We start from the raw sequence: 20,178 nt of genomic DNA on the forward strand, positions 1-20,178 counted from the left end.
GATAGAAGATTGGAGAATTAGTCATTAGATGCTATCTGATGGCTCAAATATTTTATATTAAAATATTGTAAAGAATTATCTTTTCTAAATAAATGTATTTGAAATATCAAACGGGTATTTAAACCCGAAGTTTTCAATTATAATAATAATATATTTAAGAATTCCGCTGAAAAAAATTTATATTCTCAAACATGCTTTGAAAACATTAAATGGATATTTTAATCCAACATTTTATAAATGATTATTTTATTTAAAAGACTTCCGCAACTCTAATATATTTACAAAACAAGTACCAACTATTGGTCACACGCCTAGGCCCTAAGTCGGGGTGTGACACCTATCTTTATCAATCTCTAATCAATCATTCAAATCACAAGATCATGGATATTCATGTATTTTCTAAGTGTTGTTCTAACGAAGTTTCCTATTATAGTAACTTTTAATATTTGATCATTCTAATTGATTCAATTCTTCCACTTTGATTAAGTTAAATTCTAAGTTTAATTCATTCAATTAGTTTGATAGGGTTTCATGCATCCTAAGTGTTCTATTCAAATTTTGTTCTTTCAATTCACCATTCAACAAAGTTTCTGTATCTAGTAAGTTGTTTGCTAATTTGTTAGCTAATCAATCCTTTAATCATGCATACTATCTTAGTTTAAAGTTGCAATCAATCACAAATTCATCATATTCATCACAAGTATTCACATCAAAATCCAAATTTCAATTTTTCATAAATTAAAGTTTCCCTATTTAGCAACTTTAACAATCTTTGTTAATCTTCAAGTTTCAACTATTAATTCTAGCATATAACCTCTCTTACTTTCAATTAAGTTATTCCATATCACTTTTTGATTCAACAGTCCATCCAAAACCCCTTAATTAATCCCAAAATCAAAATCCCCAAATTTCAATTATGACCATTTTCTTGTTTTGTTTATCTCTAATAACAATTTTTCACTAATCTAAGTCCTTACTAACAAGTTAAGGATCAATAATCCATCCACATTCCATTCTAACAATAAACCCTAACATCAAGTTTATTCAAATAATTAAGAGATCAATATCACCTTCAATCAAACTTGTTAATCAATGTATGATCCTTATGATGAACATATGCATGCGTAAGTGAGTCTGATTCTTCCTCTTACACATACATATATACATACGGCCCACACATGCACACACACATTATTCACATTTTCAACTTTCAAGCTCAAACAATCTCAAGAACTACAAATCTTTTGTATCTACATCTAGCAATCAATCATAAATTAAAACTTACTTGTTCTTTGAGGGTTTGAAAGATGAAGATATTGATGTTAAGAGTGAGTGAGAGTGGTGTGCCTCCTAGCTTCCTAATAGCTTAATCTTTTACTTCTTGATCTAAACCTCCATGTTTCTTGATCTTGATTAATATGTGTGTGTGTGTGTGTTTAAGTTTGAATTTGTGTTTGTGTGTGTGTTGGGAGGTGTGTTCAACCGAGCTTTTGAAGGGAGAGGGAGAGGGGTAATAGAGTGTTGTGTTGGACAATAGGGTGATTGGTGGATGACCTCACTTGTTATAACTCATCTAGCTTCTAGAAAAACCAATCATTAGTATAAGGACTTGGAGGATGATCATTGGTGCAATTAGGAGGTGGGTGTAACATTCGTCAATTTTCGGACCCGAAAACCAACTCGTTTAAAATTTTCGATATGATTCAATTAATTATACATATACCCATATGTTACATATTTCATACGTAATAGTTTTCTTTCCTAAAGTTATTTAATAATATTAATCGTTACTAATATGTATATAAATAAAAATTATAACACTCATGATTTTTTCTTTATTCAAATATCACATAAATAACATTATTGATACATAACCAAAGTACATCATTTTAATCTAGTTATGTCACATTTATCTTTGTCACATTAATTTTACCTAAAGTTATTTATTTTTAAAAGATGAAAAATATCTTCCTACACCATTCAAATTTTGGTCAAACCTCCTCCCCTAAATCACTCTCCTAATCAATTTTATCATTAAAACATTCTAAAGAATAACCTCCTTATTTTAGTATAAATAAGAACTCACTCCCACCCCTTTCATTCTTGCACCACTCTTTGACAAGTTCAAGAGATTATTTTTTTCTCCATTTCAAAGGTAAGGTTTTAATTATTCAAGTCTTCTTCATCTTATTTTTACTTATTTTAAATTCTTGTTCATACTAGTTAATCAAATGGTCATGTGGCCATAACACAATCATGTCTAGGAATCCACATAATCCATACACCATGTTGTATAGGGTGGATGAGACAAAAAACACAAGGAGATGATCGATTACATGAAGGTCACGCTTGAAACGTTCTTACATCTTTATTTTTTAGTTTTGAATCATTATTTTTTTTTTGTTCAAAGGACCCAAGGATTTTTGATTATATATATGCTAATAAATGTTATATAATCATATCCAAAAAATTCCATAATTTTATTTCATCAAAAACCTTTTCGAAATCGTTAGAATATTGCTTTTAGCAATATTTCAGTTTTGACATTAGATATAGCCGTCAAAGAAAGAGGCATATCTTGTTTATAACAAACTGAAAAAGTACAACACCAAATTCTATGATATACTTCAATGAATTACGGTTCTAAAAATTATTTTATGCATTTTAATTCATTCCTATGAATTCGCAATAAATATTTTAAAAACAGTGCACAGATTCGTACCCTCTGATTTACATGGCTGTTTTGGCCTATTTAGGTTACGAATTTGCAAAACTTCTCTAAATGAAAGCTGTTCAAAACATTCTAATTTAGCAGACTAGAAAGTCTTGATTTATAATAAAATTGTTTGATATTTTAAATACCTTAATAAAAACAGAACAGTTTGCTGTCCAAAAACTGATTTTGTATTTCATCTTCCTTTTGATCTTTTCCTTGTTTTTATCTTGATATTTATACATTAGATTTAGTATTCTTTAAACTTTCCAATCCCAATAGTTAGTCTTTAATTATAATATTTTGTTTATTATAGTTCGTGAGGTTCGATCGTTTATTTTCTTTAACGTACTTTCGGTTGTCATTTCAAGTTTGGCTTTAATCTCAAATGTGAGTTTACATATCCCCCTTTTAATCTTTTAAATTTTGGGGGTGGCATATATACCCTATTTAAATTACTCATTTTTATTTACTTATCTATTCATAACACAATTCAATATATGTTTATGTGTGATTATTGCATGCTCTATGATAATGCTCTATGTGCTTAATTGTTTATTTTATGTTTGGTGGTTGGTATCTCATCCTCATCTAGTATGATCATATATTTACCCAAATACTTTGATTTCGTATCAATAAGAACGGGTCCACATCTATTTAGTTTACATTTTCATAGGAATTGTAATAGTCATCATTTACATATGAATTGTGATTTATATATATATATATATATATATATATATATATATAACTAAAACTATGCATTCTCACCAACATTCGTGTTGACAAACTCTATTTTCATACATGTTACAGGTACAAGTAATTGATATTATTCAAGTTGGAAGGCAATAGTTTGACCTTAGGATATTATTCAACATACAAGAATATGATGTAATTGTTACAATTATTGAATTTGTGTACGTGTTTAATGTTAATGAAATTAAATATTTACTATCGCTTTAATTAGTGTCTTTTAAGCTACTGTCCAATCAATACGTTACGCCCCGGCATGTTCCACCGCCTTTGGTCGGGGTGTGACAGTGGGGGTGTCAGGTGTTAAGGGGGCCCGGCTAGAGGGGGGGGGGGTATGTGAGGGTTTTTTGTTTAATAACTAGTTGATTCCGGTTAATCGTTTAACGTATTGCGTGATTTAAATATCCATACGGATTCCGTTTTAAATAATTTTTGTCAGACTTTGAACGAAAACAAATTCTTGACATTATGGACCATAAAACCATTTTCTTGGAAATAGTTTGTGTGGGATCCTTTCCGGGTCCTGTACTGGTTCGTGCTTATTTTTCAGTTTTCGTGATTCGAGCCTTCCTAAATTATGTTTTTACATTGTCTCACATGTTTTTATATATGTTATGAATTTTTGGGATTATTTAATCCATCTAATGATTTAGAGTTAAGTGTCATTTTAGTATCTGTGGTTTGGCCAACTACGCAACTTTAGTACATATTCTTTATTTTGTGCAATTGGCTATCTCAGTTTCAAAAAACTTGCATTTTTAGTACTTTTTTCTAACCCCGTCTATTTTTTCCGTTAAGTTAGGGATAATTTGGTAACTTCGATATTTTCTTTGTTTTTTTCTTTTCTTCTAAACGCTTATATCTTGTAAACACGAAATCCACAAATCATAACATCAAAATCAAAATCCTAAATCCCCAAACCCTTTCTCCATACCATCATAGAGTTTGAATTTTGACGATATTTGGGGATTTAGGATTTTGATTTTGATGTTATGATTTGGGGATTTAGGGTTTACAAGATAGACAGGGTTAGAAAAAAAGTACTAAAATTGCAAGTTTTTTAAAGCTGATGTAGTCATTTGCACAAAATAAAGAATAGGTACTAAAGTTGCGTAGTTGGCTAAACCACATGTACTAAAATGGCACTTAATTCAATGAGTTATTTACTTTCTATCTCACTGCCCGAGGTTTTTGCATGTTTTTCTCGTTTTGTGCCAAAATTTGGACTTTTTGTCTACTTTGCAAGATATTGAACCTTAATAAAGAGAGATTTTATTAATAAAACGATATTAAGATGATAAACGTAACCACGTATACTAAAATGACACTTAACTTTTTTATTTATAATAGAATACGTATTGTTTAGTTACTTTGATCTAATCATAAATATGTTTTAATAATATGTATTATACTCGTTGTTTGAAAATTTCATAATTATACAAAGGTTATTAACAAATTCTCACTTGTGATATAGTAGTAAAAGATTTAGGTTCTTTAGTGAAGACTTAAAGTTCGATTCTCACTTGTGTCACTTTTAATGGTATTGCGAGATTGTCAGCTTGAATCCCGAGTCTACCCGGGTTTTCGTTCTTCCGTGGGTTACGCTAGAGAGTTTATAGTTCTGCCCTTATGATGACACAGCAATTGTTATGTAGCAGCCAGTGATATAGTTTTCCGGAAAAACACCCAAACCAAACTCTAAAATCAGTGTAAGCTTGGTTAAAACAATATAATCTGCAAGAATAAACCAATGGAGCTTCCCAAAATTCGAAAGTAAGACAGCCTCACACATTAAAAAAAGAAATTGAAGAAGAATATTAGAATAATAAGTTATTATATTATATACGGTGAGTGATGTATCTCGAACCGACCTCATGCTGTATCTGGACCTGACCCGACACGACCCGACCCGACCGTATTAAAGGGTAGCGTACCGACCCGATTCTATAGCGTCAGTAGAACGCTTTTTGAATCTCAACTCCACACCCTTTATATATATATATAATAATTCGATCCTTCTGGGCTTCAAATCAACACAACACCATTCTTCTTCATAACTCTCCGGCGACATATATAGGGTTTCCGTACCAATTCGTTTCACAGAGCTTCAATTTCATCATCACCAATGTCTGCATTTGGCATGGCTAACAATACCAATCCCAACAAGTCAACCGAGGTTAAACAATTCATTCTTTCTTTCCTTTATTCTTTTATTATTATTTAATAATTGAATTGTTTATTGTTCGTTATTAATTAAATGCGCATTATGTTCGTTAATGATGTGGTTAATTGTGTTTTTTTATACCAATTTTGGGATTGAAGTGGTTATATTGGTTGTGTATAGGTGGTGTCGCCTCCTTTGGATAGTGTGTCGAGCCTTTCCTTCAGCCCCAAGGCCAATTATCTTGTCGCTACTTCTTGGGATAATCAGGAATGTTTCTGTCATGATGTTTCAGTTTAACTCTGTGAATTAGGGCTCTCATAATGTGTAGGATATGACACGGTTACATGTGGTGACAGACATAAACACGACACGATAAATAATTGTGTTATTTTTATTTAAACACGAACAACAACATGTTTAGAAACACTGTAAATATCACATACTTTAGTGAAACTAAAGTTGCCAAAGTTCACAAAATTCTAAATTATTACAACTTTAAACGTGTTGACCTGTTTAAGACACGAAACCCATTAAGCTCAAACACGAACCTGTTTAACTTGGTGTCGTGTTAACAAGCCGTAATTCTGTAGTTTACTTTTGCTTGATTTTATAACTTGTTATCGAAATTGGGGATTCTGATGGTTCTAAGTTAACAATTGCAGGTGAGATGTTGGGAGATAACGAAAACTGGAACCACTGTTGGCTCTGTGGGAAAGGCTTCAATTGCACATGATCAGCCGGTAATAGCGTTAACAATATACAATTGTGCACTGTTTGGATAATCAATTTCCAATGTTTGTATTGCATTCTCATGATTATTGTTTTCCAAATTTTCAATTTGGATTGGTACTTGCAGGTTTTATGTTCAGCTTGGAAGGATGATGGAACAACTGTTTTCTCTGGCGGTTGTGACAAACAAGTGAAGATGTGGCCGTTACTGTCTGGTGGTCAACCTGTAACTGTTGCTATGCATGATGCTCCTGTTAAAGAGGTTGCTTGGATTCCAGAGATGAATCTTTTGGTTTCAGGAAGCTGGGATAAGACTCTAAGGTATGCATTGAATTTCTAGTTTGTTAATTCTTATTATATATGTAACTTTGTAAACTTAATTTTGTAAATAAATCATGCCCTGCTTTTCAGATACTGGGATTTGAGGCAATCAACTCCAGTTCACACTCAACAACTTCCTGAACGCTGTTATGCACTTTCAGTTAGACATCCTTTAATGGTTGTTGGTACTGCAGATAGAAACCTTATTGTCTTCAATCTGCAAAACCCTCAGGTACGGTTAGTTAATATTAATCGTGTATCGAATTTTGTGTGAAACTTGGCAACAGACTGAGTTCAAAAGAATCACTTCGCCACTCAAGTATCAAACCAGGTGTGTTGCTGCATTTCCAGATCAGCAAGGCTTTTTGGTATGTTGTTACTCTCAGATTGTGTTATTATGTTATTTTATAATGTATATTACTTTGTTAACGGTGATTAATTTTGGTTCTTAGGTTGGATCGATTGAAGGGAGAGTTGGTGTGCATCATCTTGATGAACAACAACAAACTAAAAACTTTACTTTTAAATGCCACAGAGAAGGAAACGATATATACTCAGTCAATGCTCTTAACTTTCATCCTGTAAGATATTTCATTTTCATTGCTATTGGTAAACTTGAACAAGCGATTTTATTTATAATTATTTATAACTTTGAAAACTTGCATCCCATATCATATTTACCTAACCAAAATAATTAATATACAAAATACTCATTTTCATTTATACCTGTTTGTAATATTACCTTTATACCCTTATCTTTATATACTCTAAACTCGCGTATCCTAATGCACGTTAAAGGAAGGGCATAAATTTCACAAGTCATAAACTTGAAAACGGGTATATTTGATATTTTGTTGGGTAATATGATATTATACGATTTTGAAAATCTTGTTTTTGCTAATCTGCTGGTTAATTTTGGTTGTTAGATACTTTGTTTTTTATTTCTATTGGTAAATTTGAAAGGGGAACGAATATACTTTTGAAAACTTGAATAGTATCATCTTTACCTAACCAAAAAGCTAATATCATAAAACTCATTTTCATATTTACCCGTTTCATTAAATACAGTTTGTAGTTTGCAATATGACCATTATACCCTTATCTTTCTCCTTCAAACTCTTGTATCCTGATGCACGTCTTAAGGGGAGAGTATAAATGTCCTAATTTAAGAACTGGGAACATATGATATTATACCATTTTGAAAAGTTCGTTTTTTGCTAATCTGCTGGTTTAAACAAACCCTTACATTTTGTTTCTGTTTTCAGATTCACCACACGTTTGCAACTGCTGGATCTGATGGTGCTTTTAACTTCTGGGACAAAGATAGCAAGCAAAGACTGAAGGTTTGACTATTTCATAAAAGTCAACATACCTAAATATGTACTCTAAAGCTAAAAGTATCTTGTAGCCTTTTTGAGATATGTTAATTATTAATGTGGTTGTACAGGCAATGTCAAGATGCAGTCAACCGATACCTTGCAGCAGCTTCAACAATGATGGCTCCATTTATGCTTATGCGGTATGTAATAGTATCTATCTGTACCCTCGAGTTTGAATTATGATAATGATATGATTATTAATTATACGAACAACATTTGTTGTGTTAAGGTGTGCTATGACTGGAGTAAGGGTGCAGAAAATCACAATCCAACGACAGCAAAGAATTACATTTACTTGCACTTGCCTCAGGTATTTAAGGTTTCTTATGTATATATAGAGATTATCTTATATATTGGATCTGGTAATGGAAATTTGTTAATATGGCAGGAATCTGAGGTTAAAGGCAAGCCTCGGATTGGAACCAGTGGAAGGAAGTAAAGACTTGCTGTCACGTGTGTATTCGTTGTAAATGAAAAGAGATTATTTTGTGCTATCCTTTTGCTCCTTTTCAGTGATCCAGTAGAGACAATATGTTTCATAATGATGTTTGACTTTTCTTTGATATAGACGTTTGACTTTTTCTGTTGAAAGATTGGGAGTCTGTCTATGGTTGTTAATGTGAAAATGTGTGGAGTTAGCTAATGTTCTGAGTTGTTTGCTGTTGAGTAAAGGTGGTGAAATGAACTCGTTAAACAGGCCGAACAAGAAGTTAAAACGTTAAAGGGCCGGGCTGGCTTAAATTTGGGAAAATTTTTTTTGTATAAACTAACAGTTTTTCCTTTTGGAATAAAAGTCTCTTTAATTTTATAATTTAGAGGAAAAAAATATCTTAATTATGACCGGATGAAATTATGAAAAACACTATTTTGCTAATTACGTTATATTAGACTAATAGCAGTAGACGTGCACAAATCGGGTATTGTTAAAAACCCGAACCGGTTCGGAACCAGGTTTTTTCACACCGGGTAGAAAATGGGACCGGTTCCAGTTAGGAACCGGTTCGGTTCCGGACCCGAACCGATGACATGAAATGGCAACTTTTAGGAACCGGGTAGGGTAGGAATTGAGACCAGATATTACGTAAAAACCGGTTCCGCCGGTTTTTTTTGAAATTCAAATAATATAGCCGTTAGGAACCGGTTCCAACGGCTATATAGCCGTTTTTGACCGTTGGAACCGGTTTTTTTTACTATATAAACCTTACCAACATACTATAAATAGCAATGTGTTGTGTGTTAAGTTAAATCACTTTCAAAAGTATAAAACACACTCTAAATCATAATTAAGGTTAAACCGAGAAGAAATGGCAACTAATGACGACGTTGTTATGGTGATCGAAACAACACGATGCCCCGATGTTTGGGTTCATTACGATTTGTGTGTCATGACCGACGCACAAGAGATGGCTCGGTGCAAGTATTGCTCGAAGTTTCTTAAAGCGGGGTCGAACTCGACCTTACGAAAGCATACGAATAAGTTTGGATGCCAAGAAAGCGGAAGTGGGGGAGTCGTCCGGCTCTACAACTCAAGTATCTACCGCCGGTGACAACGCTTAATCGTTGTAGAACGCCGGATTAAAACGACGGACATTGTTTTTTAGTTTTAGTTGTTAAGTTTAGTATCGTTTATGTTTTAATAATGTTTGTAATAGTTATTGTTTAAATAAATAAAATGTTCGTCGTTATTAAAAAAGTAACAAAAAATTAATCATGACTAATAAGAAATAAACCGGTACTAGTAATAAACAAAACAAAAGTAGTTATTAAACAAATCAAAATTAAATATTAGTTGAACTTGTTACAAATAATTTACTAAAACAAATAAAAATTACAACTCTTCTTCGTCTTCACCCTCGTCTTCATTCTCGTCTTCACCCTCGTCTTCATTATCGAAGAAAGCCCGTCCTCCGCCTCCTCATCATGAATAGGACGCTCTATTGGTATTTCGTCTTCAAAGTTCGCCTTGTGTTGTACACGATCCACCGCATCCAAATGGTCCTTTAGGCAAATGCAAACCTCTAGAGACTCGGGAGTTAATTTTGTTCTTCGCATTGATAATACCCTCCCACTAAGAGAAAAAACCGATTCGGAAGCAACCGTTGAGGCTTGTACGGCAAGCAAATCACGAGCCATGGCGGATAGAATAGGAAATTCGTTTTGTTTTCCTTTCCACCAAGCCAACAAATCAATATTGCGAATTTCGTCGACCGTTGCGCCCTCAACATAGTTTGCTCCACTATATCGACCAAGTTCGCTAGTTGGTGTGTTTCCTCTTTGCCTCTTAGATGCCGATTCACGAACCACATTCATCAAGTTTATAAGTGGGTCCTTGCACGACTTACTAGTTGTTTTTTTTCACAAAAGACGATCTCGTGCTTGGACCATACATTTGAAAATAATGGTCATAAAGGTCTTGAAGGTTTTTGTTGAACTTTTCCATCGCTTCCGTCGACAACTTCGGGTCGATCTCGTGCATACACATGTTGTCGAATATTTCCTCGATCGTTGTCTCAACCCCATGAACATTCCAATAGGGGTTTAAAGCGGTGGCACAAGTAAAGACGGGCGGTATGTTTTCAAAATATTTTAAAAACTTTTCTTTCATCACCACAACAATATTCTTAAAGAGTTTTTTTTTCTCAAACTCTTTAAAAGTACAAGACATGTAGTATAATTCTTGCAAAACCCAATAACTAGTAGGGTAATAGACTCCCGATAACTTTGTTGTTGAGTTTTTGAACACGTCAAGATACTCCAACAAAAAACCGACATTGACCCAAACACTTTCCGGAAGCATATCGGCCTCGCGTACGTCAACAAAATTGTTATGAAAACTTTGTAGAGATGGCGTTGGGCAAAAGCACACTTGAGCATATGACAAGTTGAGTTCCAACGGGTTGGAACGTCCGAATTCGGCCTTAAATACTTTCTTTCAACCGACTTGCAATAGTTCTTATATTCAAGATGTCTTCTTTTACCACTTTTGAAGACATCTTGTAACATAAGTCTAAAAACTTTTAAATCGTCACAAATGTTTTCATTGTCGAGACCTTTTTGAACAACCAAGTTGATGATATGTGTAACACATCGAACATGAAAAAAATCCCCGTAACAAGGTGGTGAATATTTAATGATAAATTTTCGGCTGCCTTAGTATTGTTTGATGCGTTGTCAAACGAAATCGAAAATATTTTATTTCTCAAGTTGTAAGTCGTTATAACTTCATCAAGCAATTCAAACAATTTTTCGGCGGTATGTGGGAACGGGAAGTTTTCAAAAGCGATGGTGCGTTTCATCAATTGCCATGTCACCGGATCAACCCAATGAGCGGTGACACATATGTATGATTCGGGCAACCCGTGTGGTGCCGACTAAACATCGGTAGTTAAACTAACCATCGCTTGTAAAGAATGAAAAAACTCGATTAACTCTTTTTTAGCACACTCCCACAACTTGATATAATGACGTCTTAAGGTAGTACGACTTACATGTGTGTATCGCGGTTGTAGAGTTTCTCGAATCAACAACGTCAAATCCGGGTCATCAAAGTGGTTAAACGACAAACCTCGTTGAATAACGAACTTTGCCATTCTATCTTGAATTTGAGTCGTGTTGTAACGAAATAGTGTACCATCTTTACCCAAGTCAACTTGATCGGTTGCGCCAATCCCTTTCAAGGCCTTGCAATATGGTTTCTCGATGTGCTTTCTCAAAGTCGAGTTGGAATCGTGCTTTAATTGTGTTCCACATAGTTTGCAACGAGCCTTTTGATCACCTTCGGCATTGACAACCAAATCCCAATTCTTCCATATGTCTTGGCTGCGGTTATGGGTGACGACCGCAAGAACATTTGGGTCATCTATAGCACGAACGGGTTCAATAAAAACACTCTTCTTAGCCTTCTTGTTAGTTTTTTAGATGGGTGCCATAATAATATTTAGTTGGATGGTCGGGTTTGCTAAAGGAGAAGTATTTTAGTTTGTTTTTGAATTTGGTGGTGAAACAAGTGATGGAAAACAACTTATATATAGGTTTTGGGCATCAAGAACCAGTTCCAACGGCTATATTACCGTTGGAACCGGTTACAACGACTTTTTTTTTCTCGAAAACCGGTTCCAACGGTAATATAGCCGTTGGAACCGGTTACAACGGCTATAATACTCTCAAAAACCGGTTCCAACGGCTATATTACCGTTGGAACCGGTTCCAACGGCTAGTTTGACCTGTAGTTGACCTTTTTAAAAAAAACCCGCCGGAACCGGTTATTTCGGGTAGGAACCGGACCGAGTACAATTTGGAACCAGGTAGGAACCGATTGGAAAATACAATTAGTGGAACCGGGTATGAATTTCGGGTACAAAAATACCCAAACCGGGTATGAGGTCCATCGGGTAGGAACTGGAACCGGTTCCGGGTCGGTTCCACCGGTTCGGTTCCGGAACCGGTTTTTTTTTTCACGTCTAAATAGCAGTAAGGGTCATTTGTTTATAATTCTTTTTGACAATTTTAAATCGATACAAGCCATTGTATATGTTTAGGTTTAGATTTTTTATTTTGTTTTTAGTCATGTCAACCACACTTAAGTATTTTCTTATATTGTTTTCGAAAGATTATTTGTTATTATCAAATTACTGAATAAAAAAAAAGACGAACGTTGAACGGCCTTGGCCCCACTTGTTTAATCTGAAACATTTATAATTCATATTCTTTTCTCAAGTTACAACTACACTGAATATTTTGGGGTCAAAACCGACCGTAATGGCATCACAGGCTTGTTATAGTAGTCCATCAATCTAAATAATTTTCCACAAAAGTTGTTCTTATTAGTGGGATGATTTTAATTACTTATATTTTTTGTTATATTTGAAAATTAATCTTATGTTAACTGCATTCCGTTTGATGACATGTGTCTGTCGTGATTGATCCCTCTCACGAACGCCTCGTTTTTCCCCTTCACGATGACATGTGTCTGTCGTGATCGACCCCCCTCATTATCCATGGTGACGTGTGTATACATGAACCTCTCTCCTCTCACTCCGCCCACAGCTCATTTGACTCAACCTTCCTCATGGACACAACCTTCCAACACAAATCCTCCTGTGGATCTTCCACGCTGGCCGGGATGCTCACGATGGAGATGTTTTTTAACCCATGCCCCATGGGTGCCGTGATGGAGATTTCTTAATACTAAATAGTAAATACTATCATCAAAACTTGTTAGGACATAAATTGTTTTTAAGATAACATTTATAGACTCCGCACACTCAACAAAGGGTGGGCATGTCACCTAGCTGCGCACCAGAAAGCACACGTCCAAAACAAGGCTAGGCACAAGAAAGCACACGTCCAAAACAAGCAACACATACGCTGCACCTGCACCTTTTAGTTGTTTTAGACTTGTTCATATGTTTTTAGGCCGCTTTAGACCAGATCCGATCGCCTTTTGTGCGGTGCTGCACTCAAGGGCGCATGCCTAACACACTTTTAGGTCGGTTTTTAGTTTAAATGGAGCTCTTTAGTCTTATAGCATCAGCATCAAAATCCACCATACAATCATCTCCCGAGTTAATCTAACATAAGGACCGAACAAGACCTAAAATAGCAACAAAGTGTAATTATTCAGTTCATCTGGTTTACTACATAACGAACCAAAATACATAGCTGTTTCAACAACATTCAAAGTTCTGACAGACCCAACCCGACTCCTCTTACTCCCACCTGCCAATCTATAAGCACAAATTAACCAACAAAGACCAAAACTCTACACAACCCACCCCACCCCACCCCACCAGTCTTGGGTGAAAACAACGAAACGGAAGTATTTTCATATGCACAATGATCATAAATATCGATTTCCATAAAAATACACGAAAAAGCGAAAAACACGACGTGATCATCTGGGCCCCGACAATTCATCAGGACGAAGATTATACGTGGAATCTTGAATAATCCAATCAGCATTTGGATTATGAGTGGTGTTGAACTCTTGCCTAAACATCTCATCTTTCTGCCATTCTTCCCATCTCTCAGCCAACCCGTCACCTTCAAGCATCCTCACAACTTCTGACATTTTGGGTCGCTCCAATGGCGTTCCTTGCGTGCACAAAAGTGCCACCTGGATCAGTTGTTCCACCTCAGCTTCTATATAGTTACCTTTCAAATCAGCATCCACCAGTGTCTCCAGCTTCTTTTCCCTCAAAAGCCCTTTCACCTGTGAAAAGTTTCATGATTTACAATCTTTTTAAGGTTTATTTTTTTATAAAGTTTCAAGATTTACAATCTTGTTTGGTATAAAGTTAAGTTTCAAGATTTACAATCTTTTAAGATTTATTTTCGTATAAAGTTTCAAGATTTACAATCTTTTTTGGCATAAAGTTTCAAGAGTTGCAATCTTTTTTTGTATAAAGTTTCAAGATTTACAATCTTTTAAGGTTCTTTTTTGTATAAAGTTACAAACTCACAATCTTAAGGTTTTTTTCCTTTTTGTATAAAGTTCCAAGATTCACAATTCGTAAATTTTTTTCATATAGAGTTTCAAAAATTCACAATCTTTAAGGTGATTTTGTATGAGGTTTCAAGATTCACAATCTTTTAAGGTGATCTTTGCATAAACTTATGGTTTAGCTATAGACAGAAACAAAACAACTAATATTAACAAAAAAGTAAAAAGTATAAAATTTGTTACCCAATCTAGCAACATGACATCATCATCATTAGCAAGACGAGCAAGATCAAAAGCCCGTTGTCCAGTAATGAGTTCCAGAAGCATAACTCCATATCCAAAAACATCCGTCTTTTCTGAAGATTTCCCGGTTGACAGATATTCGGGTGCTATGTGTCCAATTGTACCACGAACAGCAGTTGTAACATGAGTATCCTTGTAATCCATAAGTTTAGCCAACCCAAAATCTCCTACAACCGCTTCAAATTCTTCATCTAATAATATATTTGCAGCTTTCACATCGCGGTGAATGATTTTCGGGTCACAATGATCGTGTAAATAAGCAAGACCTCGTGCAGACCCGAGTGCAATTTGCTTCCTTTTTGGCCAATCAAGTGGCTCCTGGCTTTCGGGTCTCTCTGCAATAATTATTTAAACAAGTTGTTAGATACTATAGGCATTGATTTATGTATATTTTGAAGTCAAAAAGTCAAGCTTTGTCCAAGAATGTCGACATTTTACAGCTTTTCTTTTAATTTTTATAAAGATGGTAGCTGAAAATTACCTCTTAAACATGATGCAACACTCCCGTTAGCCATATACGGATAAACAAGCAACCGCTCGGTGGGTGTCATGCAAAATCCTTTCAAACGAAGCAGGTTTCGGTGCACAGCCATGCTAATCATTTCAACTTCCGTTTGAAACTGTAATTCTCCACCCTGAGTTCTTTCCTCTTTTAACCTTTTCACAGCCACTAACGTTCCATCCGCCAGACGTCCTTTATAAACTTTACCGAATCCACCTCGTCCAAGAATGTGTCGATTACCAAAATTGTCGGTTGCAACTTGTAGTTCCCGAAGAGAAAACCTCTTCAATTGCCCTAAATGAACTTCTGGATCTTCTTCAGCTGCAAAACATATAATAATTATGAGTAAATCGGCATCTAAGATTTCAATAATTTCATGTTTTTTTGTACGCTCGTCAAACAGGACGAGTTTGTGTGATGGGTAAAAACGGTCCATTTAGAAATAGTATCAATTTGGTTTGGGTCAAACCATCAAAACGGGCTGCCATCAACCAAACTAATACTTTTTAAAAATGGCTCGTTTTGACCACAACTCAGTTTGCTAAGAACCGATTAGACCCGTTGAATCGTTGACCAACTTTGTTCATGCAACGGGCCGTTTAAAAGAAATATCATTTTGGTTCGGGTCAAAGCGGGTTTTCCATCAACCAAGTTGATTTTTTTTTTCAAATGGCCTGTTTTCACCTCAACTCATTTTGCTAAGAATCGTTTTGACCCGTAGAGAGTATGATAAGTAAACTTTGTTTGTGCAATGGGCCATGTAAAAAGAGTCACTTTGGGTTGGGTCAAAACAGGCTGCCATCAAACAAATTAATACTTTTTTTAATGGTTGTTTTCGCCCAAACTCTTTTGCTATAAACTGTTTTGACTCGTTGACTAACTTTTGTTCGTGCAACGGGCTACTTAAAAAAAGTATAAATTTGGTGCAGGTCAAAACCAGTTGCCATCAACCAAATTAATACTTTTTTAAATGACCTGTTCGTAAACCAAAATTGACTAATTTGAGGTGACCCAAATCAATCCATATAGATAAAAATAACAGAAGACCTATAGTAATTACTAAAAGAAAATGTTACAATAGTAATCCAAATCTTTTTGACCGGTTTAACCTGTTAAACTGATTTGACCGATTTAACTGTAAAAGGAGAGCAGCCAAGTGGTTTTTCACTAACCCGGTACATCAAAGAAATGATCCTGCGGTTTTCGGCGTCGCCACCAAGCAAGTGCAATTGCAGGACCCGCAAACAGAAGCGCAGCACCAGCAGCGACTCCTCCGGCAATGGCCCCAGTGGCACTGTTGCCGACTGAAATAACATAAACATTTAGAAAATATGATATTTGCTTTGCAATTAAAAAAATAAATAGTGAAAATTGATAATACCGGAAGGAGACTGGGAGTTTGGTGGAGTTGGAGGTTGAGGAGGATTCGGAGGCGCTCGCAGGTTTGGATTACCAGCAAAACTGTAAATCAAATAAAAGGTTTGAGAATTAACTTAAGTGTCACATGTTGCAAGAATCTAAAAACAAAAAATGGATTTGAAGTTTAAACATACCTGATAGGTGTGAAAAGAGAGAAGGAACCATTAACTGGAACATCTCCGCTCAAATTGTTGTTGGAAAGATCACTATGATGCACATTAATAATATAATATAATTATGTTAGTGTTCTACTAATATTATATATGTGCAAAGATAAGAAAAAGAGAAATACTTACAGAACTTGTAATGAAGTTATAGTAATTAACGAAAGTGGAATAGTTCCCGTCAATGTGTTGTTGTTGAGACGACTGTCCTTGCAAAAACAGCAGAAAATGACACGCTATTCTCAAATAACCAAAATGGTCAACAAAAGTCAACCACTATATAATACTAGCCACCTAAAAAACCAAAATACTTGCAAATAGTTCAATTTAGTTTGCTACTTTGTAAAATTAGGCCTGTAAATGAACCAAACATCAACTGTTCGACGGGAAGTTCGTTTATTTAATAAAGGGATGAACACGAAAAAAGTCTCATTCATTCATTTACGTGCGTTTATTTACGTTCCTTTATGTTTGTTTAAGTTAACTCGTTTATTCGCTCATAAATTCATTATAATTTTTTTATGGTCGTTACAATTTAGTCTACCTTTATAAAATTTAAATATATCCAATTACAATTTAGTCTATTTTTATGATTTTCTAGGCCCAATAGATTGATGTTCACGTTAACTTCTAATTGGTTTTCATTCGATTTTTTTTTTGTTCATTTATGTTCTCAGTTACGTTCGCTCGTTTGAACCGTTCATTTACAGTATGAACAAATGAACATAAACACACTTGTGTTCTTACTTCTTAACGAACAAGAACAAGAAAACCATGTTCATTTAATTGTCCATGTTTAGATCGTTTGTTCAGTTAAAGTTAAACGAACAAACATGCCATGCTCGTGTTTGTTTGGTTTGTTTAAAGACCATTTGAAGTAAACTGATTTAGAAAGCATTTTGAACAAAGTATATCCCAAATCGGCCTGTTTATCCATTAAAGGGTTAGAACGAGTACCAAGTATAATCGTTAGATCACAAATATTAAAACAAAAACTAAATTAAATTAAAAGAATTCGTACAGAAAACGAAGCTTTTGAAGCTTGCCCAATGTTTCTGGAATCACACCGTCTAACCGATTGAGATAAAGATCCAGACTCACTAAGTTTGTTAAATTCCCGAGCTCGTTTGGAATTTTTCCAGTAATATTGTTACTGTAAAGTTCCCTGTAAAATAATTCAAAAACAGCTTGTGAGTAATAATGATAGAAAAACAATAAATAAATATCACAATTCCAAGTAAAATGTGTTTTCTGGTTCACATTTAACATATATTTACGTTTATCAAGCTTGACATCGCAAGCTTTTATCTTGCACAAAAGGGTTTTTTAGAAAAACCGAATCTTGATTTCATAATAGAAAAAAAAGAAAGACGTTAAATTTAATAATCAGAAAACAAGATGCGTTGTACATGATCCCATTGGTTAGTAGGATATTGACAGCGTAACGTGTACGGAATCTCACGTTCACCAAAAATAGTTGTAATCATCAGACAATAAGACGTTTGAGTGTTTGGAAATTCCTGATTATTCAAAAATTATTAGATTAAATAATAAAAATTTAACCTTTTTGTGAACAATATAAAGGATTCTGAAATAGAAATAAAAGCCTCAAATTAGGAAGTAACTATGATGACTTACAAATACTGTAAATTAGAGAGTTGACCAAGCTGTGGAACAAGTTGACCCGACAAGTTTGCGTTTCCAAGATCACTGCGTATAACAAACAACCACAAAACAGGAAACATAATTAAACATGTATCTCAAATCAAACGAATATTTACCAAAACAAGAAATATAAGCTTACACTCGTGTAACACTGTTCTCGTTGTTGCATGTAACATGAAACCATGTACACGGATTCACCAACGTCGCATCCCAACTTTGAAGAACATTATTTGGGTCACCTAATTGAGTCTTTAAAGCATTCAATGCATCACCTGTTTAACAAACCAAATCTAATCATAAACCCATTTTAAAAACACCATAAAGCATCAAACTTTAATTCCAAAACAAGTTAAAAAAACCATCCAGTTACAAATTAAGGTCAAAATCACTAAATCAGTAACAAATTCAACTATATGCTCATTATGTCCACTACTATTATTAGAACTAGAAATCAATAACCAATAACCAACAATCATTCATTACTAAATCTGGTTAAACAAGAATAATAGTATCATATTAACTAAACCTAAATCAAAAGTCAACAAAACAAGATTCGATTGAAGAACAATAAAGCAAATACCTTCAGCATTCCCAGAGACTTTTAACAAGTTATTGAACAACAATATGAACCACACAAGAACTGAAGCTGAAACCAAAGAAACAACCCGATCCATTACTCAAAACCGGGTCCGGGTCAGTCAAGCTAAAAAACCCAGATTTCTCATGAACCAACCACTCAGATCAAGAAATTTGAAAAACCCAGAAGCCTAAACTGAAAACCCACTTCAAGAAACAGCTAAAAAGATGAAATTTTTACAAACCCAGATGCAAATCTAATCAATTAGGGCAAAATAAAGAAGACCCAGTTCAAGAAACAGTTGGATTGATGGAATTTGAAGGTGGAATTTGAGGGTTTTGGGGGTAATTAGAGAGAGAGAGAGAGAGAGAGAGATTGGGGATGAGGAAGTCGTCGTAAATTTAGTCAAAGGTTCTCTTTTTCTGTGCTTTGTTTCTCTCTCATCAATACAACTGGTTGTAAAAGAATCTAGAGAGAGAAAGTAATAATAAGAGATTAGTTGGGAATTCAACTTCTTTCTATATCAATAACTTTTTTTTAAGTATAGTAATAAACAAGATTGTATATTTTTTGTAGTAATAAACTGGTGGTGGAATGGTAAAGGTTTGATCTTTCTCATTGTTTAGTTTTGAAGTCATCTGGTGATGATGAAGATGAGAGATTAAGCGAATATGTGGCGTTTACTAGTTGGATTATTAAAATGAATGGGTTTTATCTTATCATATTGTCATGCCTTCGGGTGAGTGTTTATGGTCGTTGGCCTTAAGTGAGGGCTTTCCTCAGATTAAAAAACAGGTATATTCCAATGTGCTGAATTTAACCAGTATCTTATTTGAAAAATTCGTTAGACGTTAAAATAATGAAAGAAAAGATTATACTTTCTTTATGGTGAGATTAATTCCATAAATATGATATATATATATCTTTTAAAATAAAATGAAAATGAAAAGTAAAAGGAAAAGAAGATGTTGGGCAATAACGGGGTCAAACGCACGCACGGGGTTCGACCCACAACACCCGCCGCCTATTATGAAAGATGGAATAATG

The 20,178-nt window shown here is 34.5% G+C and overlaps 2 protein-coding genes across 2 annotated transcripts; one reads left to right on the forward strand and one right to left on the reverse strand.

Annotated features, from left to right (window-relative positions):
- Nucleotides 1-5,525: 5,525 nt before the first annotated feature.
- On the forward strand, nucleotides 5,526-8,755 carry LOC143553966 (protein RAE1-like). The gene is made up of 11 exons (XM_077043846.1): nucleotides 5,526-5,642; nucleotides 5,811-5,915; nucleotides 6,293-6,370; nucleotides 6,487-6,680; nucleotides 6,771-6,912; nucleotides 6,968-7,048; nucleotides 7,133-7,261; nucleotides 7,946-8,023; nucleotides 8,128-8,199; nucleotides 8,289-8,369; nucleotides 8,448-8,755. The coding sequence occupies exons 1-11, from the start codon at nucleotides 5,592-5,594 to the stop codon at nucleotides 8,496-8,498; spliced, it is 1,062 nt and encodes a 353-aa protein (XP_076899961.1). The 5' UTR covers nucleotides 5,526-5,591; the 3' UTR covers nucleotides 8,499-8,755.
- A 5,102-nt stretch (nucleotides 8,756-13,857) lies between these two features.
- LOC143553969 (BRASSINOSTEROID INSENSITIVE 1-associated receptor kinase 1-like) lies at nucleotides 13,858-19,585 on the reverse strand. Its single transcript, XM_077043848.1, has 11 exons — nucleotides 19,135-19,585; nucleotides 18,694-18,826; nucleotides 18,528-18,599; nucleotides 17,911-18,054; nucleotides 17,022-17,093; nucleotides 16,860-16,931; nucleotides 16,688-16,767; nucleotides 16,479-16,610; nucleotides 15,286-15,627; nucleotides 14,745-15,139; nucleotides 13,858-14,270 (listed from the first exon to the last, which is right to left on the reverse strand). The coding sequence occupies exons 1-11, from the start codon at nucleotides 19,226-19,228 to the stop codon at nucleotides 13,953-13,955; spliced, it is 1,854 nt and encodes a 617-aa protein (XP_076899963.1). The 5' UTR covers nucleotides 19,229-19,585; the 3' UTR covers nucleotides 13,858-13,952.
- Nucleotides 19,586-20,178: the final 593 nt, after the last annotated feature.

Source organism: Bidens hawaiensis, unplaced genomic scaffold, assembly GCF_021521415.1.
Source record: "Bidens hawaiensis isolate Kalapana, Puna unplaced genomic scaffold, B.hawaiensis_p1.1 tig00017464_1, whole genome shotgun sequence".
NCBI lineage: Eukaryota > Viridiplantae > Streptophyta > Magnoliopsida > Asterales > Asteraceae > Bidens > Bidens hawaiensis.